General features: G+C 45.6%; 3 protein-coding genes across 8 annotated transcripts in view; 2 read left to right on the top strand and 1 right to left on the bottom strand.

Annotated features, from left to right (window-relative positions):
* NF1 (neurofibromin 1) overlaps positions 1-22,659 on the bottom strand; it is a 74,624-nt gene that overhangs the window by 22,039 nt on the left and 29,926 nt on the right. For 3 of the 5 annotated variants that reach the window (XR_005259393.1, XM_038157654.1, XM_038157655.1), the window contains exons 31-36: positions 20,342-20,404; positions 18,382-18,540; positions 17,490-17,587; positions 17,224-17,370; positions 16,612-16,758; positions 16,167-16,277 (exon numbers count right to left, since the gene is read on the bottom strand). Coding sequence is in view for 4 of the 5 variants with exons in the window: in XM_038157654.1 (XP_038013582.1) it covers positions 16,167-16,277; positions 16,612-16,758; positions 17,224-17,370; positions 17,490-17,587; positions 18,382-18,540; positions 20,342-20,404 (725 nt within the window). In the remaining variant the exon portion in view is untranslated. The remainder of the gene's footprint in view (positions 1-16,166; positions 16,278-16,611; positions 16,759-17,223; positions 17,371-17,489; positions 17,588-18,381; positions 18,541-20,341; positions 20,405-22,659) is intronic. The other 2 variants (XM_038157656.1, XM_038157657.1) reach the window with 1 other exon arrangement.
* On the top strand, positions 338-5,926 carry EVI2A (ecotropic viral integration site 2A). 2 transcript variants are annotated; one of them, XM_038157660.1, is made up of 3 exons: positions 338-867; positions 1,054-1,199; positions 2,794-5,926. In XM_038157660.1, exon 3 carries the CDS (start codon positions 2,810-2,812, stop codon positions 3,629-3,631), a length of 822 nt encoding a protein of 273 aa, XP_038013588.1. In that variant the 5' UTR covers positions 338-867; positions 1,054-1,199; positions 2,794-2,809; the 3' UTR covers positions 3,632-5,926. The 2 variants fall into 2 exon arrangements, with proteins under 2 accessions (XP_038013588.1, XP_038013587.1); XM_038157659.1 differs by lacking the exon at positions 1,054-1,199 and having other exon boundaries at positions 341-867.
* On the top strand, positions 7,773-13,010 carry OMG (oligodendrocyte myelin glycoprotein). The gene is made up of 2 exons (XM_038157658.1): positions 7,773-9,413; positions 10,139-13,010. The coding sequence occupies exon 2, from the start codon at positions 10,145-10,147 to the stop codon at positions 11,381-11,383; it is 1,239 nt and encodes a 412-aa protein (XP_038013586.1). The 5' UTR covers positions 7,773-9,413; positions 10,139-10,144; the 3' UTR covers positions 11,384-13,010.

The raw sequence follows: 22,659 nt of genomic DNA, 5'->3' as shown, positions 1-22,659 counted from the left end.
TTTTTCAGAGGGTCCAGAGCCACTCCAGTTACTCCATCCTGCAGTATTCCAGGGCTTGGGGGTGTTTCTAGAATGGTCAGTCCTCTGAGGAGTACAGAGGACTTGCCTACAAAAATACCTCTTTTCAAAAACGTTCACATAATTGAGAATATTTTTCCTCACTTAAAGGTTCTCTGAATTTTGAGACTGGGCAATGCATTTGCCTAAATGACATCTCCAGGATGCACTGAATTCTAGTAAGAAGAATTAATTAAATTAAATTAATTAATTTAATTAATTAATTAATTAAACACAGCACACTGAATTCTAGTAAGAAGAATTAATTAAAAATAAATTCAGCAGCAGCTTGTGAAATTTTAAGGTAATTTAAAATACCTGTCACTGTTTTGAGCTGGCATTAACACAACTCTTCCAAGGCAAACAACAGGCTACAGAAGAGCTGATAAAGGCTCTAGGCACAGGTGTAGCTTTAAGGGTTTTGGGACACTTCTCTTGATAGCACCGAGTGCAGGACAGCTCAGGAGACAGAACACGGAACATTCATCTGCACAAGAGATTTTTCTCCCCCCGTTACCTCCTGTGGTTCTGAGAGCTAAGTTGGGCAAGTTGGTGTTTTTCCCCCAACATGTCATGGTATAGCTGTTACCCAAAGGAAGTGTGTCATAGCTGTGGTTTTAGTTCCCCACTTAGAGCCACATGTCACTGCAGTTACAGGTTTGCCTAAAAAACACCAGCACTGCCCAAATCTCCCTGCTGTACACTGATGGTCGACTGCATCCTAGGAGCAAATCCAGGCACAAAGAAATCTTATTGTCAAAGGACTAAGTATCTGAAACATCCATGTTCTGTTGACTACATCTTGCCAAGGTAAGCACACATTTTCCTTCTCCTATTTTAAGTTGTACTTCAAAGTTTCTTATGTTTTGTAGAAAAATATATGAAAAAGAATTTTTACAGAAGTGGGAGTAATTAAAAAATAGTAACAAACTGTAGAAATAGTATCTCCAACTGAATCAGAGAAACTGATACACTGTATTTTTCACCATGTTAAAGGTTATTCACAGTCAGACTGAGGAATTAACAGTGACAGTCACTACTTGGCTCTGCTGTCCTTGCGGTGCAGATCTCGCTGGGTGCTCAGACCCCGTCAATACCCACACACAAGGGGTTGAACTAAAAAGAAAAGCAGCTCTTTAAAGATCAGTTCCTTTGCTCTCGTGGTTGCAAGAGCAGCCCTTCACACGAGGAGCCCGCTGATTTGTGAGGAAAGCACACATGGTGTGGAAGCCCACGGGGAACACTGGGCTCAGTGTGCCCGGGCAGAGCTGCGCCCCGGGCAGGGACAGGAACGCTGCAGGGCAGCTGGGCTGGCTCTGCCTGTCCTGCTCAAAACAGCTGCAAGGTTAAAAACCCCACGCTTTGCTGGGTTTGCTCTCCTTTTCAAAGTATGCTACAAGGAGTCATCCAGGTGGCTTCCACCATACACAAGCAAAAATCCTACCTGAGCTGAAGTTCATGACTAAGATGGTTTCCAGTTCAAACTGAACAAACAGGATTAAGCTCAGGATGGAGAACAATTTTATGTTATGGGTTAACTGCAAAGTTACAGACAGATCTTTTGTTGCGTCCTTGTTGTGTAAGGAGAGATCCCAGGTGTATCCCTGCCTTCCCTTCCCCTGGTCACACACCAGCAACATCCCTTCTCCGATGTTTCATATTTCACACACAAGTACACTTTGTTACCTTTACAGGCAACAAACACACTTTTTCAAGAACAACCATAAAGTTAACAGTGTTACTTTTGGTCACTCCCTGTAGCATGCAATTTGCACCATGCACAGTGTGTAACACTCAAAGGAAACTCTTTGATCTGTTACCAGAGACAGAAGAAAGACTCTGGTGCGACACAGCCTTGCCCGGGCAAGGTCAGGAGCAGCCCGGCCAAGCAGCAGCACTGCCGGGGTCACTGCTTGGCTCATTTGTCACTGTTAATTTGAGAGAATTAATAATATCTTCATATCAGACCAACCCCACTCTCACATTCTACCCTCCAGAAAAATTCAACAGGTACAGGTTTGAATGCCACACAAATGTGAAACAGAACATATGAATGGTTACTCTCATTTGCATTATTATTGGTGGCGTTTTACAGAAAATGTCACAATCTGCAGCACGTTTGGGAGAAAAAGACAAAAAGCACACTTGTGATAAAGAGCTTTTTGTACAAAAAAAAAGCAGAAAAACAAGAGAACAAAGATTTTCCTGGGCATTTTAAAGTACCCCAGACAGCTGTGCTAGGAACTACCTACAATTCACTTGAAGTCACTGCTGTCACTTACAGGAACATTTTGGGTTCGAGTTTTTCCCTTGCCCATCTGCTCCCTGCAGGGTTCCCCTGCCTGGCCCAGGGGAATTCAGGGAGGTGAGAAGCAGCCAGTGGTGTGTAACCTCCACAGGGTCTTTGTGTAAAGCAGAAGTGACCGGGTGTTACATGGGAAGGAACTCCCCGAGTCTGCCCTGACATCATGAAGCCCCCAGTAGGAAACACTTCTCTTTTTTCTCTTTGCTCCATGTTCTTTTTTGATCTTTGTATGTTTTCTATAACCTCAGCCTGTCAGAAGTTTGAGACAATCTATTCTTTCACAATCTGGGCACTTGAATTCGTCCTCCTCCATCCCCCCAAAATGAGGCCACAATTGTTCATCAAGAATCCTGCTATTTCCTGAGAAGTCCAATCCAAACCTCTAAGAACCAGCATCTGCTAAACTAGCACCACAATTTGTGTTTTTGCAGGGGACTCAACAGGAGGATGCAGACAAAGAGATGCAGGAACCCATGCCTGGCCTTCCCAGCCATGATCATCTTCTCCCTGTGGCTGCCAACGAGTGCAAACCACACAGGCTCCCCTCATCTCAGAGAAGAAACCTGGAGTCCTATCAGCCAAAACCTCAGTGGGAGTCAGAACAGGACAGAAGCAAGCACAAATTCTCCTCTGAGCCTCAATTTCAGCAGCCCCACAACTGCTTTTGAAATGCAAAGTACCCTGCCATCCTTCTCCACAAAGGCCAAAAATTCAACATCTTCCCCTGCCAAAGTGCAAAGTACCCTGCCATCCTTCTCCTCCACAATGACTCCAAATTTGATTTCCTCTGCCCCAAGTGCAGTTTCCACCACGGGAGGATTAGAGAAAAGCAGCAAACCCAAGAGCCCAATGACCAAAGAAAGCTGTGAAGACAATAAGTCTCTCATACTGATTTGCTTCATTGTCATTGCAGTTCTTGTGCTCATCTGCATCTCCCTGTTTCTGTCCACAGTCGTCGTAGCCAACAAAATCTCCTATCTCAAAAGAGCCCAGCAGGGCAAACGCAGGCCCAGGAGCAATGGTGACCTCCTGGCCACCAACAGCTTATGGCCCACAGCAGCAGGAACGTGGCAGAGGATGCCCAAGGAGACAAGTGGAACCGAGCTGATAATGCAGGAGCTGGTGTCAGGGAGGGATGCTGTGAACCAAAGGAAAACTGAAGATGAACCTACTGAGAAACTCACCAAAGCAGCAGACAATGAACAAGAAAGCAAAGAGCCGTCCCAGTCACACAAACCCATTTTAACCAATTTTGTAGTTGAGATTTAATTCACACTCAGGTAAAAATTCAACTTTTGCCTTTTTTAACCATTAACGCAAGGCAAAACTTGTATTTCGAGTAACAGCAAGAATCTCCCCCCCAGAAAGCTAAATGCAGATTTTAGAGTTTTTCCATTTATGCCAGTGGGAATGCTGCAGCCACGTGTGGACCCAGAAGGCAGTAAAACTGTGTGAACAGCTTTCTGTAAGTAGTGTCAAGACTGGTTTTACTCCTTTGACCAGAAATCAGGGTGACAGGAGCTGAACAGGACAAACCAAAAGGACAGAATCTGCCCACACTCAAAGACCACAGAGGGGAACAAGGAACACACTGTCAGTCTGATCGACACTCTGAACACTAAGATGCTGCACAGGCTGCACCAAGTTGCTTTGCAAAGGAAACCATGCATTAGTCACAACTCTGATTCCACCACTAATCCAGGATCTGGTCCCTCTCAAAATGTCCTTTTGGATTTTCCATCAAGAACTTCTTAAACCAGCTTAGTTACTTTCAAAGCAGACTGATTAGAACCATATTTATTGTGTTTCAACTTTGACTGTGAATAGATAAAATTTGTAGTATTTGCTAGAATATGAGAACCTGTTCAATTTGTTATCTTCAATAAACTTGCAATGTCAGTTTTTAAATGACTTACGTGATACTATTTCTCTAGTCAAAATGTTAGAAAAAAATATGACCAGGCATTTTGGAATGTTTTATTCCTGTAACATTGGCTGAGCTCGGGAAAGGTCTCTGATGACTCGCTGTGATTTCCTGCATCATGGAAACACACTCCACTTTCTCCTGACACCAAATAGAACATGCCAGGAATTCCTTTCAACCACAACAACTTTTAGTTTCTTTATTCTCAGAGACCTGACCTTCCCATAATTCCAGGGAGGTGCCTGTGCTGCTCTCCCTGCAGCAGAGCTTTGCTCTTTTAAGGAAACGTGAGAAGCTTTCCACAGGCTGCTCCTTGGGCTGAAGAAGCTCTGTTGCACTGCGGTTACAAGTGCTGAGACTGCACAGAGCCAAAGCTCCAAACATCCTGTGCAGCTGTAACCAACAGCTGTGACACATAACATGGTTGTACGAGTTTGAGAGGACCAGGATGACCGAATCCCCCACCCCAACTCCACTGATCACCCGTTAGCTTGGCTGGCAGGGCAGACACAGCAGCAGCAGAGGCAGGACCACAGCACCGTGGCAGCCAGGACAGAGACAGAGCTCCAAAAATTCAACTGCCAGGCTCAAAGGTGGGCTGTGTAGTGAGGAAAATAAAGCTGGAAGGAGTTTGCATGCTTAGCCTAGAACTGGGAATCAGCTGTGGGGGTTGAAAAGGATGGGGAGGAGACAAAGAAAGCAGACGAGAAACAGCGAGCTGGTGTGAGTATGGGATCAGGATGTGTGTGTGCTGCAGGAGCAGGCAGAGTGTCACAGAGAAGCAGTGCAGCCAGAGAGCCACAACAGGAAGGGCTGCAGAGGAATCTGCCAGCAGCTACTGGCAGAACACAATTGCAAAGTGCCATGAGGACACATCTGGTGTGGGGTTCTTTCCGCCACGCAGCCTTTCCAGGCAAAAACGCTCACGGAGAGCAAGGAGAGCAGCCTGGGTTACACTCCACGGTACAGACAGGGACAGACTGGGAAGCAGCTGCTCAGAGCACAGCCCTCCACCAGCAACGGCAGCAGGTCTCAACGCTGTCCACACAGAACAACCAAGCGAGTAGGGACAGGCAGAGGGTGAAATCAGATTTTGCCCTCTGCGTCTCGATGCAGCCACACAAGACAGGATGTGTGAGCAGCCAGCATCCCATGACCACAGAGCTTTCCATGACTCACCAAGGAAGCCAGGGGTGGTTTCCCACTAATAACCCTGAGACCACAGCAAACCCACCACTGAACTACATCAGCAACTCAAATCCAGCCCAAACTTGCCGAGTTTTTGATTCGCACAGAAGAAACAATAACTATTTTCTACAAAGACAGGCAAACAGGTATTTGGAAACTTCCACACAAACACACAGAGGTGCCTGATGTGGCAGGAGCCACCAACACCTTTTTGCAGGAGCCCAGCACAGCAGGCAGAGCAGAAGTTTGCCCGTGGGACACGATCTCTGAGATAAGAGCCCCGAGCTGCTTGGCGCAGACGCTTCCTGCCGGCGTTGGCAACTTCCTCCCTCTCTGCACAAACTTCTGCATGAGAAGAGCCATTTTACCCTGTCTGACTGAGCACACCCAGCCCTCCCGAGCCTCCAAGCAACAAAGGCAGACGGTGCCTGCTTCAGAGAAGATAAATGTGCAGGTAAGGATCAAATTCAAGTATTGAGCCTACTTAGAGAAGAGGGGAGCAGGATAAAAACTGAATAGAATCATTTTAACCCATTAGAGTTCAGATCACGACGTTCTCTAGTCATTAACTTACTGCTCATGTGTGTTTACACTGCTGCATTTAAAATCTAATTTTCTGTATTTGTAAACCCATAAAGACTCATGCATATTAATTTCCCAGAAATAGCTTGACAGGACTAGCACTATAGTAACTAATGAATTAGCTCAAATTGCATGAAAGTGACTTCAGAAGGAGAAGAGCTTTGTAGGGGATGAATTTTATATCATTTATTTCATATGGAGACATTTAGAGAGCTGAACTCTAATCAGTACAGGAAAAAAAAAGTCTGTTTCATGCCAACAACTCAACATTTGCACAATCTGCACGCAGGAATTTATTTATAAAACGCTTTACCATTAGAATGCTGTGTCATTATAGCATAAATACTTGGAAAACTTTTAAATATTTTGCTACGCTGAATATGAGAACAGGAAATAAAAGTTTAAGAGAATTGTAAAGAGCCTTTTACTTCTGTCTCAGCTTATATCACAACAAGCCATTTCTTCACTTCTGACAACCCTGTCTGTCAATGCTGCAGAGTTTGTTCCAGGTCCATAACCAGTTACATGATAGATGACTGTTATTTCACCTTACCTTGTGAGGACTGCCCTGCCAATGCCTTTTTCTGATAAGGTGAAAAAAGATGATAATAAGCTATTACCTTCAAACAAGCCACTTTATTAATATGATCCATAATGCTGAAAATCTGCTGTTATTTGTAAAGTCAGTGCCAAACCCACTGATCATGCAGATGGGAACAGGCTTGAAATGTGAAATATATTCTTTTCAGCCTGACAGTATTAACACAGAACTGTCTGGTGGCAGTATAGTGCAGAAAGACAGTTTACGAGTTACCATGTTCTACTTCTTCCCTGCAACAGCAGAGCACCCTTGTAAGGAGGCTGGAGGGAAATGGCCAGCAACCAAATCATGCTGGTTCTCTTCTGTGGGGAAATCTGGAGCTCCCTTTCTGCAGCAGCACCTCACCACGCTGCCAGGACTGAAAGCCACACGTGCACCACTGCCACGAACCCGAGGGCAGACAGCCCCGCTCTCTACCAGCTGCAAGCAGCTGTGCCCAGCTCACAGCAGCCTGACAGACCCCCGGCTGCTACAGAAGCCCAGGCCATCCCAGGGGAGGAGGAAGCTGAGGATGGCAGCTGGGTAGCAGCGCTGATGCTCGGCAGCATTTTGATTGGGATGACGCTGGCAATTATCGTCATTGTGCTGTGGAAATGCTGCCTGAGGCCTCCTCTGGCCGAGTCCCACTGGGCAGGCCGGTCCCCCTTCGTGGATGGGGACACGTCAGATCTCTTCATGGACTCTGACCCCGGCACCAAGCGTTCTTCAGTCTTATTTATGTTGCCTTGGAGACTGAAGCAAGGCACAAACTTGCAGGAGGACCCGACTGTCTCGGAGAACACACCCCAGCACACTACTGGTACTGAGAACGGGCAGCCGCCTCCGCCGGCCGCGGGCTGCTCCGGAGCCAGCTCAGCCCCAGCCCCAGAGCAGGAGCCAGCCAACACTGCAGCTGACTCCTGTCCTCCCCCAGACCCTCCACCCGAGTGCTCCGACCTGCCACCACCCCCCGACTGGCTCAGGGAACCCGCTGAGGAGCCCAGCTCAGATCCCAGCAAGCACTCGGCACTTCCCTTGCCAGCAGAGGAACCACAGCCCTCACCACCTGAGCCACTGATGCAGGAGATCCATGAAACACTGCCCCAGCCAGAACACCCTTGTAGACTGCCAAATTAATTTCCAGAATACTCTACATCTTTCCTAAACCAAGTAATTTTGAAGAAAGTAAAAAAAGGAGAAGTTGACACAGGCAAGAACGGTGAGGCCCCAGCATTTCCTTGACATTTCCCTGGTGTTTCCCAACTTCGGCTTTCACAAGAGAGAACAACCTGCTTCTGCCTGAAGCAAATTTCTGACTACAAAACAAATTGTGCCCAGTCATCACCTGTAACTAGAGATTCCAGAAGGCAGAGTGCACAGCTGTGTGTGCCAGCAGGGCCAGACACAGGTAACACACACGTGGAGAGGTCACACACAGCCCAGCGCCAGAGGGGCTCGGCGTCGCACCGGGCTTTGCTCCACTGGGCTGTGCAGGTGAATGCAAACACTCCCAGCACATTTCAATAAAGCTTTCTCAGTCAAAGATGTTTTGGTCACTTAAAGCCCACCTGAATATCTGCTCAGACACAGCACGCACTCAGTCACTAATGCAAACTCATTTAATGGTTCATGGATGGACTCCTTGGAGCTCCAGGGGTCCCAGTGCCTCACATGCTCCTCTCTGGGCCCTGAGTACCAGCACAGCTCATCTCCCCCACAACAGCCTTGGCTGGGCAGTAGCAGGCAGGTATCAGAAGTAGATTTTTTTTAATCAGTATTGAATATATATATATATAAAGAAGCTGCTAGATGCTGAAGCTAGCTTTCCGTGAGAGCTCTGTAAAATGGTAGGGTTTGCAGCTCACTTGAGGAGGGAATAGATTTGTGGATGGAGCTCAGAACAAAGATTTGCACACAATAAACTTCAGAATTTTCAAACTATCACTAATAAAGAGTAGTACATTATCCAAATGCAATTCCAGGCTGCTATGCATACAATGGCCATAGGAAAAGATATTTTCAATTTTCTTTACTGTTTACATAAGCTGTATGATTGGGTATGCCTAAAGAACAGCATTACAATTATACAAAGACTTTTGCAAGGCTCGTTCACATGACATCCTGTTAAAATTAACAGCACTATAAACAAAACATTATAAACGCTCTCACCCTCGTATTGCTTTGGGAAAATCAGATAAAGATTTCCTGTAGAAATCTGTAAAATCCTACGAGCTGAGCTATAATATACCTGACAACACAGTGATAGCCTGCTCCGAGGAGCCGAAACTCAAAAACAGTATTTTAAAGTTATGACAATATATTCTGGCAGTGTAGCTTTAAAAAGCTTAAGCTAGAAAGCCTAAATTCACATTAACCTCAGCTACAGGAGGAGAGGTTAACAGAAGGCAGAAGGAAGCCAAGCTGACCTGCCATTTCAAAGAGAAACGTGCAGTGGGGCGGCAGCCCGAGCGCCGGGGCGTGCGGGGGGAGCCCAGCCGGGAGCAGGCAGCCCCAGCTGGGAGGGAGCAGCAGCAGGGCTGGGGAGCAGGGCACTCCCTGCCCCAGCCCCAGCCCAGCCCCGGCAGGTCCCTGGCAGGGCTCGGGGCCGGCTCTGCAGTGCCCACAGGATCAGGTGGTTGCGGAGCCGGGCGCAGCCGTACGATGCAGCTGAGACAGGCACAGCCCCCGGCAGCCTCTGGAGCTGCTCTCCAGAACAAGGCGACCTCTAAGCTCCAATCCATCACAGAAACGATGTGCTGATACTGCAGGACACCACGGTAAGTTTGTGCTTTTTGATTTTACTCACAAAATCCTACTACCAGATCAGAGATGGAAACGGGAATGGAATTGGGAGCTGATGACAGATGCTTGCAGCAGAAATTTGCTGCAGTGTCAGAGATTTCTTACTAACGGTAACTCGGGTTCTAAACATGTGTTTCCAGCTTTGAGATCGTAATTAACTGTAAGGAGGAAAAATGCTACAGTGCATGTTAGCATGAACACTGGGATTTGGGGGTCGAGGTAAATTCCTGCGATGTATTTTAACCAATTTACTTAAGCAAACAGCATGCCTGGATGGGGGGGACTGCTACATTACTGCAGAGATTTGTGAAGATCCAGTTGACAGCCATTTTTTCATCCTCTATAAATGAACACATTATTCCAAACATAATATAGGCTTGAAATCACTAAAAACAAGAAGCAGACATTGTATAACGTTTGGAAGAGACTTGCGTTTTCGGAAGAAAGCCCTCATTTGAGCTGGAGGGGGAAAGGGAGATGAAAAAAACAAGTCTCATTCTGCCAGACAACATGACAGGCTGAAGGGATGCTTTGTGAAGTCTCTCTTGAACAATTCTAAAAAGGACCGTGCCACAAAGGGGGTTATTGATATTTTTACTTAATTTCTCCTGCAAGTGGCCATTGCCAAGACAACCCTTATACAGAGATAAAATGTATAACGTGGATTTAAAGGGTGTCATTTTGGTATATTTATTTCCAGGCAACAATGGAATACCAGATATTGAATACATCTACCTGTCTGCTGGTCCTTCTGGTTTTCATACCCACTGGTTTGGGTATCTGTCCTTCTAGCTGTAAGTGCTCAGGAAACGACAGGAATGTGGACTGTTCAGGCAGAAACTTAACTGTACTGCCCCAGGGACTTCAAGACAACCTCACATATTTAAATCTGTCCTTTAACCAGTTTGTAGATCTCGATCATCAGCTAACGAGGTTCACCAATCTGAGGACCCTTGATATTTCAAATAATTGGCTCAAGAATGTTCCTGCTCATCTGCCCAAGTCCTTATGGGAATTATATGCCACAAACAACAACATTAAAGTTCTTCAGAAACTTGATACAGCTTACCAGTGGAATCTTAGAGTGCTCGATATTTCCAGGAATATGGTGGAAAGAGCTGTCCTGATCAACAACACACTGAGCAGTCTCAAGTTTCTCAATCTCAGCAGCAACAAACTTTGGACAGTTCCAACCAATATGCCCTACAACATAGAGACAGTGGATCTATCCAATAACTTCTTGTCCCAGATACTCCCAGGAACACTGGTGAGACTGCAACACCTCACAAGCCTCTACCTGCACAACAACAAGTTCTCATACATTCCCGACAAAGCTTTCGACCAGCTCTCCCAGCTGCAGGTAATAACTCTGTACAACAACCCCTGGTCCTGCAGCGACAACCAAAACATCCCTTACGTGCTGCAGTGGGTGCAGGGCACAGCTGCCCGCGTGCTGGGGGCCCCCTGTGCTGAGCAGCCCTGGCCCAGCACCGCCCCGGCGCCGGCCCAGCCCACGGCCCTGGACTCCAGCCCCATGATCAAAGGCACGAAGGCAGCGGACAGGGAGGCTGAGCCCACCCAAGTGACCAAAAGGCACAAACAACTGAAAGCCAAGGAAGTCCCTCCCTTGGTGACCCAAAGGCGCCCGGCCCCGTTCCCCGGCACAGACGGCCCCCAGGAGGCCGCGGCCACCCGCACAATCCTCGTCCAGGACTCCACCGAGGGCAACGCCAGCCTGGCCCCGGCCACGGGATCCTCCACCACCCCCATGACTTTAAGCATCACCAGTGGAATGCCAACAAACTACTCCAAGATGCCTCAAAGCACAACCGCTACCTTAAGGAAGGAGGAGGCCACGCCAGGCGTGCCCTCCCGCGCCAGCCGCTGGCAGATGGGGCTGCTCTGTCTGGCACTGCTGCACACCGTGGCCAAGGCCATGGACTAAGGGCTTGCACCCTGTGGAAACTACTGAGGTTATTCCTGTGATAACAGCTGGAGTTAACACATCCGGCTGAAATAACGAACGAAAGAAATTCAAAGTCCTGACTCTGATCTAAAGAAAGTAACAGTTCTTAAAGATGCGCACACTAATGTCTTGATACTAAGCTGCTACTTATTTTCATACGTCTTAATTGAGTACAACTAACCTATTATTTTGTTTTTAAAACTGTGCTTATTTTGTATTTAAATTTTTCATTTTACTTGCACAGAATAAACACATCAGAATTTTAAGTACTGATTTTACGTATGATTTTGTCATTGAACAACTGGAAAAAAACAGAAGGCCTGTATCATATCTGCATTGTCTTGCTTGACTTGCCAGTGAGCAATTCCTGTAATATAGCAGCGCAGATTCTTCGTAAGTTATGATGACATGCAAAAGAAAGGGAAAAAATAAAGGAACTAAACTGAACTGTTTCACTAATCAGAAGTTATTCCTGAGCAAAATCGCTAGCATGTATATCTACGTTTGCTTCATATGTATTAGAGCATTTTAAATATGAAGAACAACAGTTTTGAATTTAGGAATTAAATATGACAATGCCATGATGTCTGCTAAGAGGGTGTAAACTGAGATGGCAACATGGTCCAATTCAGCATGGGACAGGGGTAGGGGCCAGTATCCTTCTGCTCTGGCTTCACTTAGAGACTGCAGGCAAATTATTGCTCTCTCCATATTAAAAAAAGAAAAAAAAAAAAAGAAGAAAAAAAAAAGATAAAAATAGAGAAAAATGCCAGATGTTCAATGCCATGACACTGTCAAACACCAAGGAGTTATCTACCCAAATTAATGACCTGGAACTCCTTGACTTTATGTCAAGTGACATCCTGAAATGTTAATATGTTCTGCTTAAAAGAATACCACAAATCAGGCAGAACGTAGCAGACCACTATCAGTAAAATGAAATATCAGCTGATTTCTAACACAAGTCATGTAAGAAATCAATGAAGCAGTTAGCTGGTGAGCTGCCATTGAAACATTCCTGACTCTTGTGACTCCAAGAGCATGAATCCAGTCCATGGCACTGAACATGCCCAAATCCCTGCTTTCCAAGGGCGAGCATGGATGCTCTTCTCCTCCACATCTGCACCGTCAGCCAGTAGAAATAGCTGCACGCATGGTTCTGTCCACTCTAGGAAAATTACTTAAATTATGGCAAAGGTACTTGATATACTACAGATGAAGTTTTGCAAACAGCATGAAATGAAAACTGAAGAACAAGTTAATTGAAAAAGTATTATCCACTTAATATTACAGATCTTATACAATGTTTTCCATTCATTCCAGGCCATTTAATTTCCAGTTATTGTAGCATGAAGGTGCTGCAAAACCCAGAAAACCTCACAACCAAGACTGGAGTCCTCTACCTGTTTCTCCTAAGGTGTCAATGGGGGCTGTAGATCATTTACAACTACTGGTATCAGAGAAATGACAACTTTCCAATTGTGAACAGTATTTCTATAACCGGAAACGTGTTTTAATTTCTAACAGTAAACGTTACACAATGGATTTGTACAGTTATTTCATTGGCATTTAAGTAAAAATAAAGTTATGTTTGTATTGAACTGAACTAGTGACTGTGCCTCTTTTCTAATAAGCAGAGTAAAACGAATAAATAGATAGCATTGTATTCTAGAAACCTGTTTAAAGCAGACATTTGGCTCCATTGTCATGTCTTATGGGGGGAAAGTATGGTTATATTAAATTGCATTATTTAGATACTGATGTATCTCTAATATTGTTTAGCAATAAGCTGATGAGATGACACAACGCTGTGACTCTCCTTCCCCTTCCTCTTTAGAACTCAGAAACACCGAAGAAGTCCCTGCTGCTGCTCTCCTTGGACAGTCCCTGGGTTTGCTAAGTGCTGGCTGGCTGTAGCACAGCACCAGCCTATTTCCCATGCTCAGAACTCAGCAATTCCCAGAACTGCATCATTCCCGTGGCCTCATCCCACACAGTGGGAGCAGCTGGGCTTGCAAGGCAGGACTCATCACAAAAATGAGGTGCTGTGGCTAAACTGCTTGATTTGAGGAAATTACAGGAAATACTGCATGCGTCTTTGCTGCAGAATCAGTACAGGATGCCAAATTCTATTGCATTAAGAAACCTACAGGGAATTGACTTTAAAGGCTCTGAGAATGTTTCACCCATAATGAGACAATCTGATGACCAGCAACAGGAAAACACTGCTTTCCAGAGGTTATCTGGAGCAAATTGCAAGCCCCCATCCTAAAGGACTTGCTATCCAGCCTTCAAACTCCTCAGCATGCTAAGAAAAGCCTGGAAGGGGAAATGGGGCTCAGGGGTTCCCAAAAGCACGGGCAGGACAGGGGAGCTGGATCCCAGACCCGCAGCTGGGTGTGGAGGGAGCTGGACCACGGCACTGCAGGGCTCTGCTCCCTCCCAAACCCTGCCCGAGCTGCTGCAGCACCAGGGCTGCCTGCTCAGACTGCTTTCAGAAAGGCAGAGTGGAATTTAGGCTTGCTGGTATTTTTCTGGAATACGAATGAGTCGATAAGGCAGCAGGGAGGAGGCAGAAGTGTGGGAGTCGAGCACTTGTTGCTGGGCAACTGCGCAGCCACTCCGAGCTGAGCCCGGGCCTGGGTTTGTAAACACACCGTGCTCTCAGACCTCCAGAAACACAAAATCGTCTATTTTCGGTGAAATTGGTATCCAAAACAACTACCCGGCACTTCAGGGCAGTATTTCAAAATACCCAGAAAAGCTCTGGCACACCTCTAATGGCCGTGCACTCGCTCTGGAAAGGGTAGAATTGCTGTGGGGATTGCTGCGGTCTGCAGCAATAACTCAGAGGTTTTATTCCTATTAATTAGTTTGGGATCAGCCTTAAAACCTAATGGCAGTAGTTCAGGATCAATATTCATTGATTTATGGATCATCTTTGTAACTGGATAGGGATTAAAAACAGAAGAGCACTGGCTCCAGAAGCTGGGTTGTTGCCCAGGAAACAAAATGTGAAGATAGATGACAGAAGGAATTAAATTTCACAGCACAAGAAGGACATAAACTGATCCAGATATATCAGTAAAATGACTCAACAATGCCTTAGCAACAAGATCTTCAACTATAAAAAAATAGAAAAAAAAAGGGGGAGAAAAAACAACCCCAAAAAACCCCAGCCTGCTACAAGCCCTCAAATAGCCTGGCAGCTCCAATCTAAACAACGTTTCCACATTTCACACCTTGAAAACACAACACCTGTCTCAGAACCAGAAGACAAACACCCCAAATAAGCTCCACTTAGCCACATCCCTGTGAGAAGAGATGATGCCAGAGCATCATCCCAGAGCAGAGCCCTTCCTGCTGGTTGGAAAGGCAGCCCTGCCAGGATTCCCGAATTGGGCAGCTGTGAAGACAAAGGTAATAACTCACCGAGCAGCAAGGCTCATGCTGCAGTACAACAATGTCATTAATATCCCATACCTGGATAAAACGTTCAGAATCTGCTCCTGCCCACCCTCTCCAGGCAGGAATGCTTGGCTGACTGGACCAAGACAATTTTGCCCAGTGAGGCATCTTTGGATAAATTAATTTTTCTGCTTTTAAAGAAGAGGGAGGTGAGCTAGGCCTAGCAAACATGTGGTGCAAACTTTTGTCTTGATTTACTTCCAGAAATTCTTTCTCTGCAGATGAAATAACCATTTCTTGCACTGCAAGAAGGAAACACTGCATGTCAGGTCTGCACAGAATACATAAGGATGCCTCGGATCACTGCCAGGCACAGTCACTTTTTAAGATGGGTTATCACTACTCTCTGCATTTGTATGCCTAATTTCTTGTCTGAACAAGGCAGGATAACAATGCAGGATTTTGTTTGACTTGACATGAAATAAGACTGTGTCTAATGGAACAAAATGGAGAAGAAAAATGTGGCAAGCAAAGAGGTTTTTAAAGAGAATTCAGAAGACTGCCTTGGATTCTAACTCTGTGCATGTAAGGGGATTAAACATTAGGGATAAAAAGCATCCAGGCTGCCCTCAAGCCAGCCCCCTCTGCCAGCACACCTGCAGGTTTCATGGACTGTTGTGTGGCTTTTGAAGACAGAAAATCAGGACAGAAGGTAAACGATGCTCCTCGTCTTGTGTTCTTTCACTGCATCCAAAGAATCACCACTGATGACATCCTCTCAACACTGAAAGTGGCTCCCCCAGTGCCACTGCCACCACAGGCAGCAGGGAGCACAAACCACAGAGCAAGCCCAGCAGCCCCAGGCAGGGCTCTGCCCAGAGGCACAAAATGCACCAGCAATGACCAGACCACGAACACCCCGGGGGCTCTGCCAGCACCCCAAAGCGCCCGGTGACGCCAGGACTGGAGAAATCCCAGCCCTGGCAGCACTCCAGGCTCCCCAAGCCAAACCAGCCTCCCCAGTGCTGCCAGCACAGCCCCACCAGCAGCACCTCAGCACAGAGAGCAGCTTCAGCAGCTCATCCAGTCCTCAGAGCTGCCTTTGACCACACCTGGGGGTGAGCACAGGGATCTCCCTTTCCTCAACCCCTCCAGAAATGACTCCCGTCACGAGTGTAATTACTTTGAAATGACAATCTTGGTTTAGGAAACAAGTCAAAAATACTGTCAGCAAATGCTAACAAATAAGCTATTTTCAGACTCGTGTTTGTTACCAAGCTGGTGTCTCTTACATACACCTGACACCTTTGACTGACAGGTTCATTTCAGACTGGGAAGGTGAAAGGTTTCTTACCGCCGAGCGATGTAGTAGAAAACAGGATTGCCAACTTTGGATGTCCCAGCTTGGTAGAAAATATTTAATGTCTTCAGTGCTTTGAACTCCTCTTTTTCATGTACCTGATGCCTAAAAAGCAAAACATTGACATCAACTTTCACAATTGCCTTTCGAACAAATTCTAAAAATCCCAAACCCGCTTTACTTCCATCTCTGAACAAAAGTATTAAGTTTACACAATCCTGAGCCTTCCTCACATATGTTACCACCATTTCTCATACTCAGTTTAGTTTTTTAAATTAAAATCCACTCAGAAACCTAAAAGGTTTGTGTAGACTCAGCTTCTTAAACTCTCCTTTAAAACAGAGAGTCTTGATAGTAGAGAGTCTTAAGAACTACTGGCATATCCTCACATGATAAAGTCTAGAAACCCACACTGTCCCCACCACAACAATCTCATTACCTTGTCATAAACTCTTCAAACTTGGAACTAGTGAGATTTAAGCTGGACCAATGTGTATCTGCCACAGGTTTGTGCTCAGGAGGCCCCAGGTAGGCAAGAAGCGTTGCCATCTTGTCAAAAGGTCGTCGTCCAACAGCCTTGTGGTCCCTACAAACATCACGTACTCTGTCAGCAAACTCCTTTACTCAGCAACTCCCACCACCCTTCCTCAACTGGAACAAGCTGGATTTTTTTTTTAAAGTAATTATGAGAAATCTTCAATCATGACTAATATTCCTCTCAGTAATAACAGAAGCAACAGAAGGGAGTATTTCTAAGTATTAACAGCTTTAAGCTGAAGGAGAGGAGATTTAGATTGGATATTAGGAAGAAATCCTTTCCTGGGAGGGTGGGGAGACCCTGGCACAGTTTCCCAGAGAAGCTGTGGCTGCCCCATCCCTGGCGGTGTCCCAGGGCAGGCTGGACAGGGCATGGATCACCCTGGGATAGTGGAAGGTGTCCCTGCCATGGCAGGGGCTGGGCTGAGATGAGCTTTACGGTTCCTTCCAACACAAGCCATCCCAGATATCTCTCCCCTGAGCAGAGGCTGTCGTGCCAGGGCTGCAGGCTCACCTGTTGCTGGACAGGTACTGGCCGATCTTCTCCTGGTTGTTCCAGAGCAGGCGGTGCAGCGCCAGCACGTTGCCGTCGCTGATGAAGGACAGGCTGTGGTTGACGGTGTCGCTGGCCGGGCAGTCGGACGCGATGTCCAGGAAAAACCTGCAAATCCCAGCCAGGGGCACACGTCGGCGTGGCAGGGACAGCGAGGGGCTGTCCTGCGGGGCACCCACGGCTCTCCCTGCACGCCGCAGGAGCCGTGTGCCGTCCCCAGGCCGTACCTGCGCGCCGCGTCAAAATTGCTCTTCACAAAGTCATTGAAAGGCCGCATGTGCTCCTCCTTCGTGAACAGCACGTGGTTGGCAATACTCTGAAGGATCTAAAGGGAAAAGCATGCCACAGACACACAGAGGTTTAATGTATTGCTGTTACAGTAACTGACACAAACATTCCTGCCAGTGAAGGTGAACTGGTAGAAACAGTTCATTTTCACTTGTTGTCTTGAGGTTTCACAACAAAAAGCCAGTGAGTAATTTAATATACATTCACTTTCAAAGTATTTTCTTTCTCATACTTTTAAATACTAAAAACCAGTTCACTTTTTTATGAACTTTAAACTAGGAAAATAAATACTCTTTCAAACCACCAGTAAGTGATTAAATATTTCTCCTGGAATTTAAGACAGGTAAGTAAAAGCAGTAGCACACCCCTATCTAAAAAAAATTACAACTTCCCAACATTTACAATGGATAATATACACAGGCCACCAAATCTGTACGCCTACATTAAACCTTTTTAAAATGTTTTTTACAAGAAATATGACCAAATAAGATTAAAACAGGAAAAATCCCTTCTTTAGCAGTGGGATGAACTTGATAAATGCTGGCTGCTGCTACCCTCACTGTGCTCACAGGAACATCAGCCTCTTTGTTAGCTTCCAAATGAGAAGTTCAAGTGAAGGGCTGGAATTCCAGTCTCTTACCCATCCTTTTGGCAAAGTGTTCGTCCCCATCCTCACACCACTGAGAGCTCAAGCGATGCCACGATGCATAAACACAGCCCAGACACCGCACTTCCAACAAACGCTCCCCATTTCCCCCATCTCCTCCCACTGCTCGAGGAGCAGTACTGCAGCAGCAGAACACAAACCAGGGGCAGGCACACAGGATTCACCTTGGACATGAGCTTGAGGCCGCGCTCGATGCGGGGCGGGGGCTTCTTGTCCAGGATGCCCGCCTCGTACGGGGACACGATGGCGGGGTTGATGAAGCGCAGGAACATGGCGCTGCCCACGGCCCCGATGCTGTTCTGGGGGAAGCGCTGGCTCACCACCTGTGCACGGACAACCACACACAACAGCCTGCGTCAGGCGCGGGCCCGGCCTGCCCAAGCCTCGCCGGCAAGCCGAGCCAAAGCACTCCTTCCACACCCACCATGCGCAGCGGAGCCGGACTCTTGCATCCCAGAGAACCAGAACAAGAGCGAAAGGAGCGGGGCTCTCGGGCAGCAGCTGGCTCTCCCTCAGCTGCTGCACAGCTCCCCTGGCAGGGACACGGCTTCCAGAGCTCCTGGCCATGGCTCAGAGCTGACCCCAGCAGGGCCCTGCCCCCGGAGGGACCCCGCAGGTGTCTCAGGTGTGCACTGCCCTCCCCCAGCACAGGGAGTGGGGCTTTGATCTGTGTGTTTGTAACTGCACAACTGAGCCATGGCCTCTCCAGCAATAACATTGTGCTCTACAGCTTCAGGAGTAATTTTCTGTTTGTGAAGAGGAGCTATTTGCAGAAATACCCTTCAGAACCATCATCTGTCCACAGCAGGACAGAAGGAGCCAGAGCTGAGTGGCCAGCGCACTCCTCTGCCTACATATACACATATAAAACCACTGAGCAGATTTAAAATACTGTCCTTTGCCATCCAGGAAAAAAATAATTCAGAAGAAATCTCTTTTCTTTTAGGAAATCAACTATGCATTACTAAGAGGAGAGTTGTTCTTTGGATGTCTCTGATTTAACTTTGAAAAGTTAAAGACAAAGCTTCCTGCCAAAAATAAAGTTCTGAGATATTCAACGTGTGGTTCCATAAAGCATCAATATCCATATGTATATACTGTAACGAGTAACAGTGGTTAATCAAAAGGAGTCAGATTCTTCCTTTCCACAGAATAAAATGAGCAAACTTGATATTATCCTGTATAGTTTAAAATTAAAAAAAAACCAAACTCCAAACAAATGCCAGTTTAGTAAAATACTTCAAAACATAACTAATGCAATCTCAAATCATGCTGCTTAAACCAGACAAAGCCATTAGTACAAAATACACCAAGAATCACTTTGGTTCATTAGCAACTCCAGTCAGTTACCTTGTGATGCAATTACTGACATTTCCTTGTAAAATACTGGTTTGCCCACAACTTTTGCATTTTAAACGTGATTACTATTCTGCTCAGTTACAGCAAAAATAACAGTACTTAATAAAAGTCTAGATTTCCATTCTGCTCGATTCATACTTTATATTTTGAGGTCACTGCCAAAGAAAAGAGTAAGTCTGAACTTTTGAAGACAATGCTCTAAAGCAACCCACAGATCTAAACCCTAACAACAGTTACTTCAAATGGAAAAGCTGCTTTTCTCAGGAAATATGCAAGTGCTAAAGTTGGGGTTTTCTCACTTAATCACAAAGCAAACAGAAGAAAATATGTCATAAACAAGTCCCACGAGCCTCTTTCGAGTACCCCACAAATATTAATTGTTCTTTGCCCAGGATGCAAGCTCAGGTTATCTGCCAGAGTGTTAAAGCAGCTCAACAGACCCAGATTTTTCTCAAAACCAAAGGAAATATTTTTCTTCCACAATTTTTTAATTTGAAGATGGTGGCAAGGCTAGAAGAGTCAGAACATTAAATACTAAGCAGTAATGTTAAAAATGTCTCTTTTACTCAAATAGGCACACAGAGAATATTTTAAATCTAACTTAATTCCAGTGTTAATTGAAATGAAAGCTATTTTGTGCCAGAATTAGTAGAATGATTTTACAGTGAGGTCAAATAGACTGAAGTGAAGATATTCTGAACAAACAGCAAAAGATTTCTGTTGTGCTTTGAAAGAAATGGCTAATAAAAAGGTCTCCAAACTTACTGATTTTTTGTTTTCCTTTTTTTCTTTTACGGTAGCTTTATTCAGTAGAGAGTGGCAAGTTGCCTACAGAACAGAGATGAGCACAAACAAGTCACAGCACCAACTACATACAGCAACAAAAAACCAATGTTGACTTGTACATAAATTACACAGTAAAATGTAACAAACATAACCAACAGAAAATGAAATATATAAACTAAAGACTGATGATGGAGTTTTTATTCCACACTTTTATTACATCTTATTTACAAAGCACTAAATACAAAACAAGCAAATGTTGAATTTCAATCATTTCTACTATTTCTGGCTAGATTAAAAGTCAAACCACATCAATGGGCTCATGATACACAATCTTGGGCCTTAAATGGTGTATTCAGCTTTCAAATGTATTTTACCATCCCCAAATAGTTTTAACAGTACAAATAGTAGTGTTATACCTTTGAAATACATATTGCTTTTTAAATTAAATTTAGAGTTTCGAATCTCCCAATGTTTCTCTGTGTGTCCTTCAATTTGGTTAGACCTGTGAACCATCAGGGTTATTACACTGTGAGAGGTAACTCTGCCATAAAACACTCTCTGGACAAAGGAAGAAAGAAGCTACAGTCTATGTTAATTTATTAGAGATTTCCAAGTCAGGAGATCTGACTTGATTGTGCTTATTTCTGCATTTCCCTGAGATGCAAAGGGACCCTCCATGAGGGCCCCAGTTCTGTTTTCCTTCCAGCAGCACCTGAGCAAAGCCCCGGCCCCTCGTGCCCTGCTCCCCAGCCAGAGGTGCACCAACACTCCTGGGAGCTGGGACAGGGCTGGGCACCCCTGGGAAGCCTCCAGCAGCACCCAGGGCTGGGTCCCAGCCAGCTGCAGCACTCTGCCACCTCCAGAGGGTCCCACTGGCACTGGCAGAGAGCTTCCACACGTCCAGGACGGAGAAAAGCAAACACCCCAACCCAAAGCAGCCTGTAAAACCCTCTGCTAAGCAAGCTGCACGGAAACCTGTGCAGGAATATTTAACCAGTGGCACCTCTGCCAGCTTTCCCTGTGTAATTTCCAGGAGTGGCTCTGGAGCAGATGTACACACACTCCACTCACTGGGATACTGCAGCAAGAAGACAATTCCCACCTTGCTTTCACAAGAACACCCATGGATGTTTGTGGGGGTTCGATGGAAGAGCCAGCACAGACCCTCTGCAGGAGCTACTGCGAGCATGCTCGTTCTCACATCACACTCCTGAACATACATTACCTGTAAGGAGCCAGGTGAATCGGTCCCAGTGGCCAGTTATTGATGTTTCCAAAGAAAAACACTCACTGAGCTCTGCTCCCAAACAGAAACACCAGCCAGCAATATCCAGCTCAAGACATCGTTTCTGGGAGGTTGCTACAGTGATTAAAACTAGCTACTAATCATTTACAGAACACATCTGATGGGCATTCTTTGCACACAGTTACTTTAAAACTCTAAGCATGAAAAAACCACCACAAAATTGGGTATAATTTACTCTCACACTAGTGCCTGGGATGGAACACGTTCACCTTTTTAAAAGGGAAGCTATCTTATAAAAATCACCTATTTGGTTCTTATGATAAAAATGGATTAATGCCCTCAAATCAGATCTTGGTTGTACTTTCTTTCAGATAAAGGCCAGGCTCTTCAAAGCTGTCTGTAATTTTAAGTACAGAATGTTCATCACAAATAGTGTTAGTCAAACACTTGTACAGAAATCTAGTTGTTACTAGAAACAGTTAAAGTAGTAAATACTGAAGCTAAATATCAGTCAATACCACTTGTATATCTGCCAGTAAATGATCTCTTTTGGGAACAAATTACCCTTATTACCACACATAGTAAAGGCAAGAATAAAGGCAACACACTTGGAAAGGCTTCCATAGAAGAATCTCTGGGAATGCCTGCTGGTGAGCACATTTTAAAAATTCCATTTCATGAAGGAATGACCAATGGTTTGCACAGAAATAACTGCTACCAATGGACCACTGAAATGGCAATAATCTGACACATCCTGGAAACAGCATATAGACCCAGTTCTGGGATGAGGTGTGGGAGAATGCAACATCTAATAACAGAAGGAACAACCAAGGCTGTGTGTGATATTTTCAGTAACACTCAAATATTCTTCTAGCTGATGTCTGTGACTCTGTGGCCATGAAGGAGACCAATGTGGCCACTTCCCTTCCTGAACACAAAACCCAAACATATCAAAAAAACCCAAAGTCACTCTGCCACCAACCCAAACACAGCCACTGTCAGGAAGAGAAACCAAAAGCCTTCAGAGGCTTTTACAGAGCTGTCAGGCAGG

The sequence above is a fragment of the Motacilla alba genome, chromosome 19 (assembly GCF_015832195.1).
Source record: "Motacilla alba alba isolate MOTALB_02 chromosome 19, Motacilla_alba_V1.0_pri, whole genome shotgun sequence".
In the NCBI taxonomy this organism is placed as follows: Eukaryota; Metazoa; Chordata; class Aves; order Passeriformes; family Motacillidae; genus Motacilla; species Motacilla alba.
This window is presented reverse-complemented; position numbering and strand designations above follow the sequence as displayed.

Excerpts from the sequence above, each read along its gene's own strand:
- EVI2A (XM_038157659.1), top strand. The coding sequence starts at position 764 with ATGGTCGACTGCATCCTAGGAGCAAATCCAGGCACAAAGAAATCTTAT. Across the intron at positions 868-2,793 it reads GTTGACTACATCTTGCCAAG|GGGACTCAACAGGAGGATGC; the intron begins GTAAGCACACAT and ends GTGTTTTTGCAG.
- OMG (XM_038157658.1), top strand. The coding sequence starts at position 10,145 with ATGGAATACCAGATATTGAATACATCTACCTGTCTGCTGGTCCTTCTG.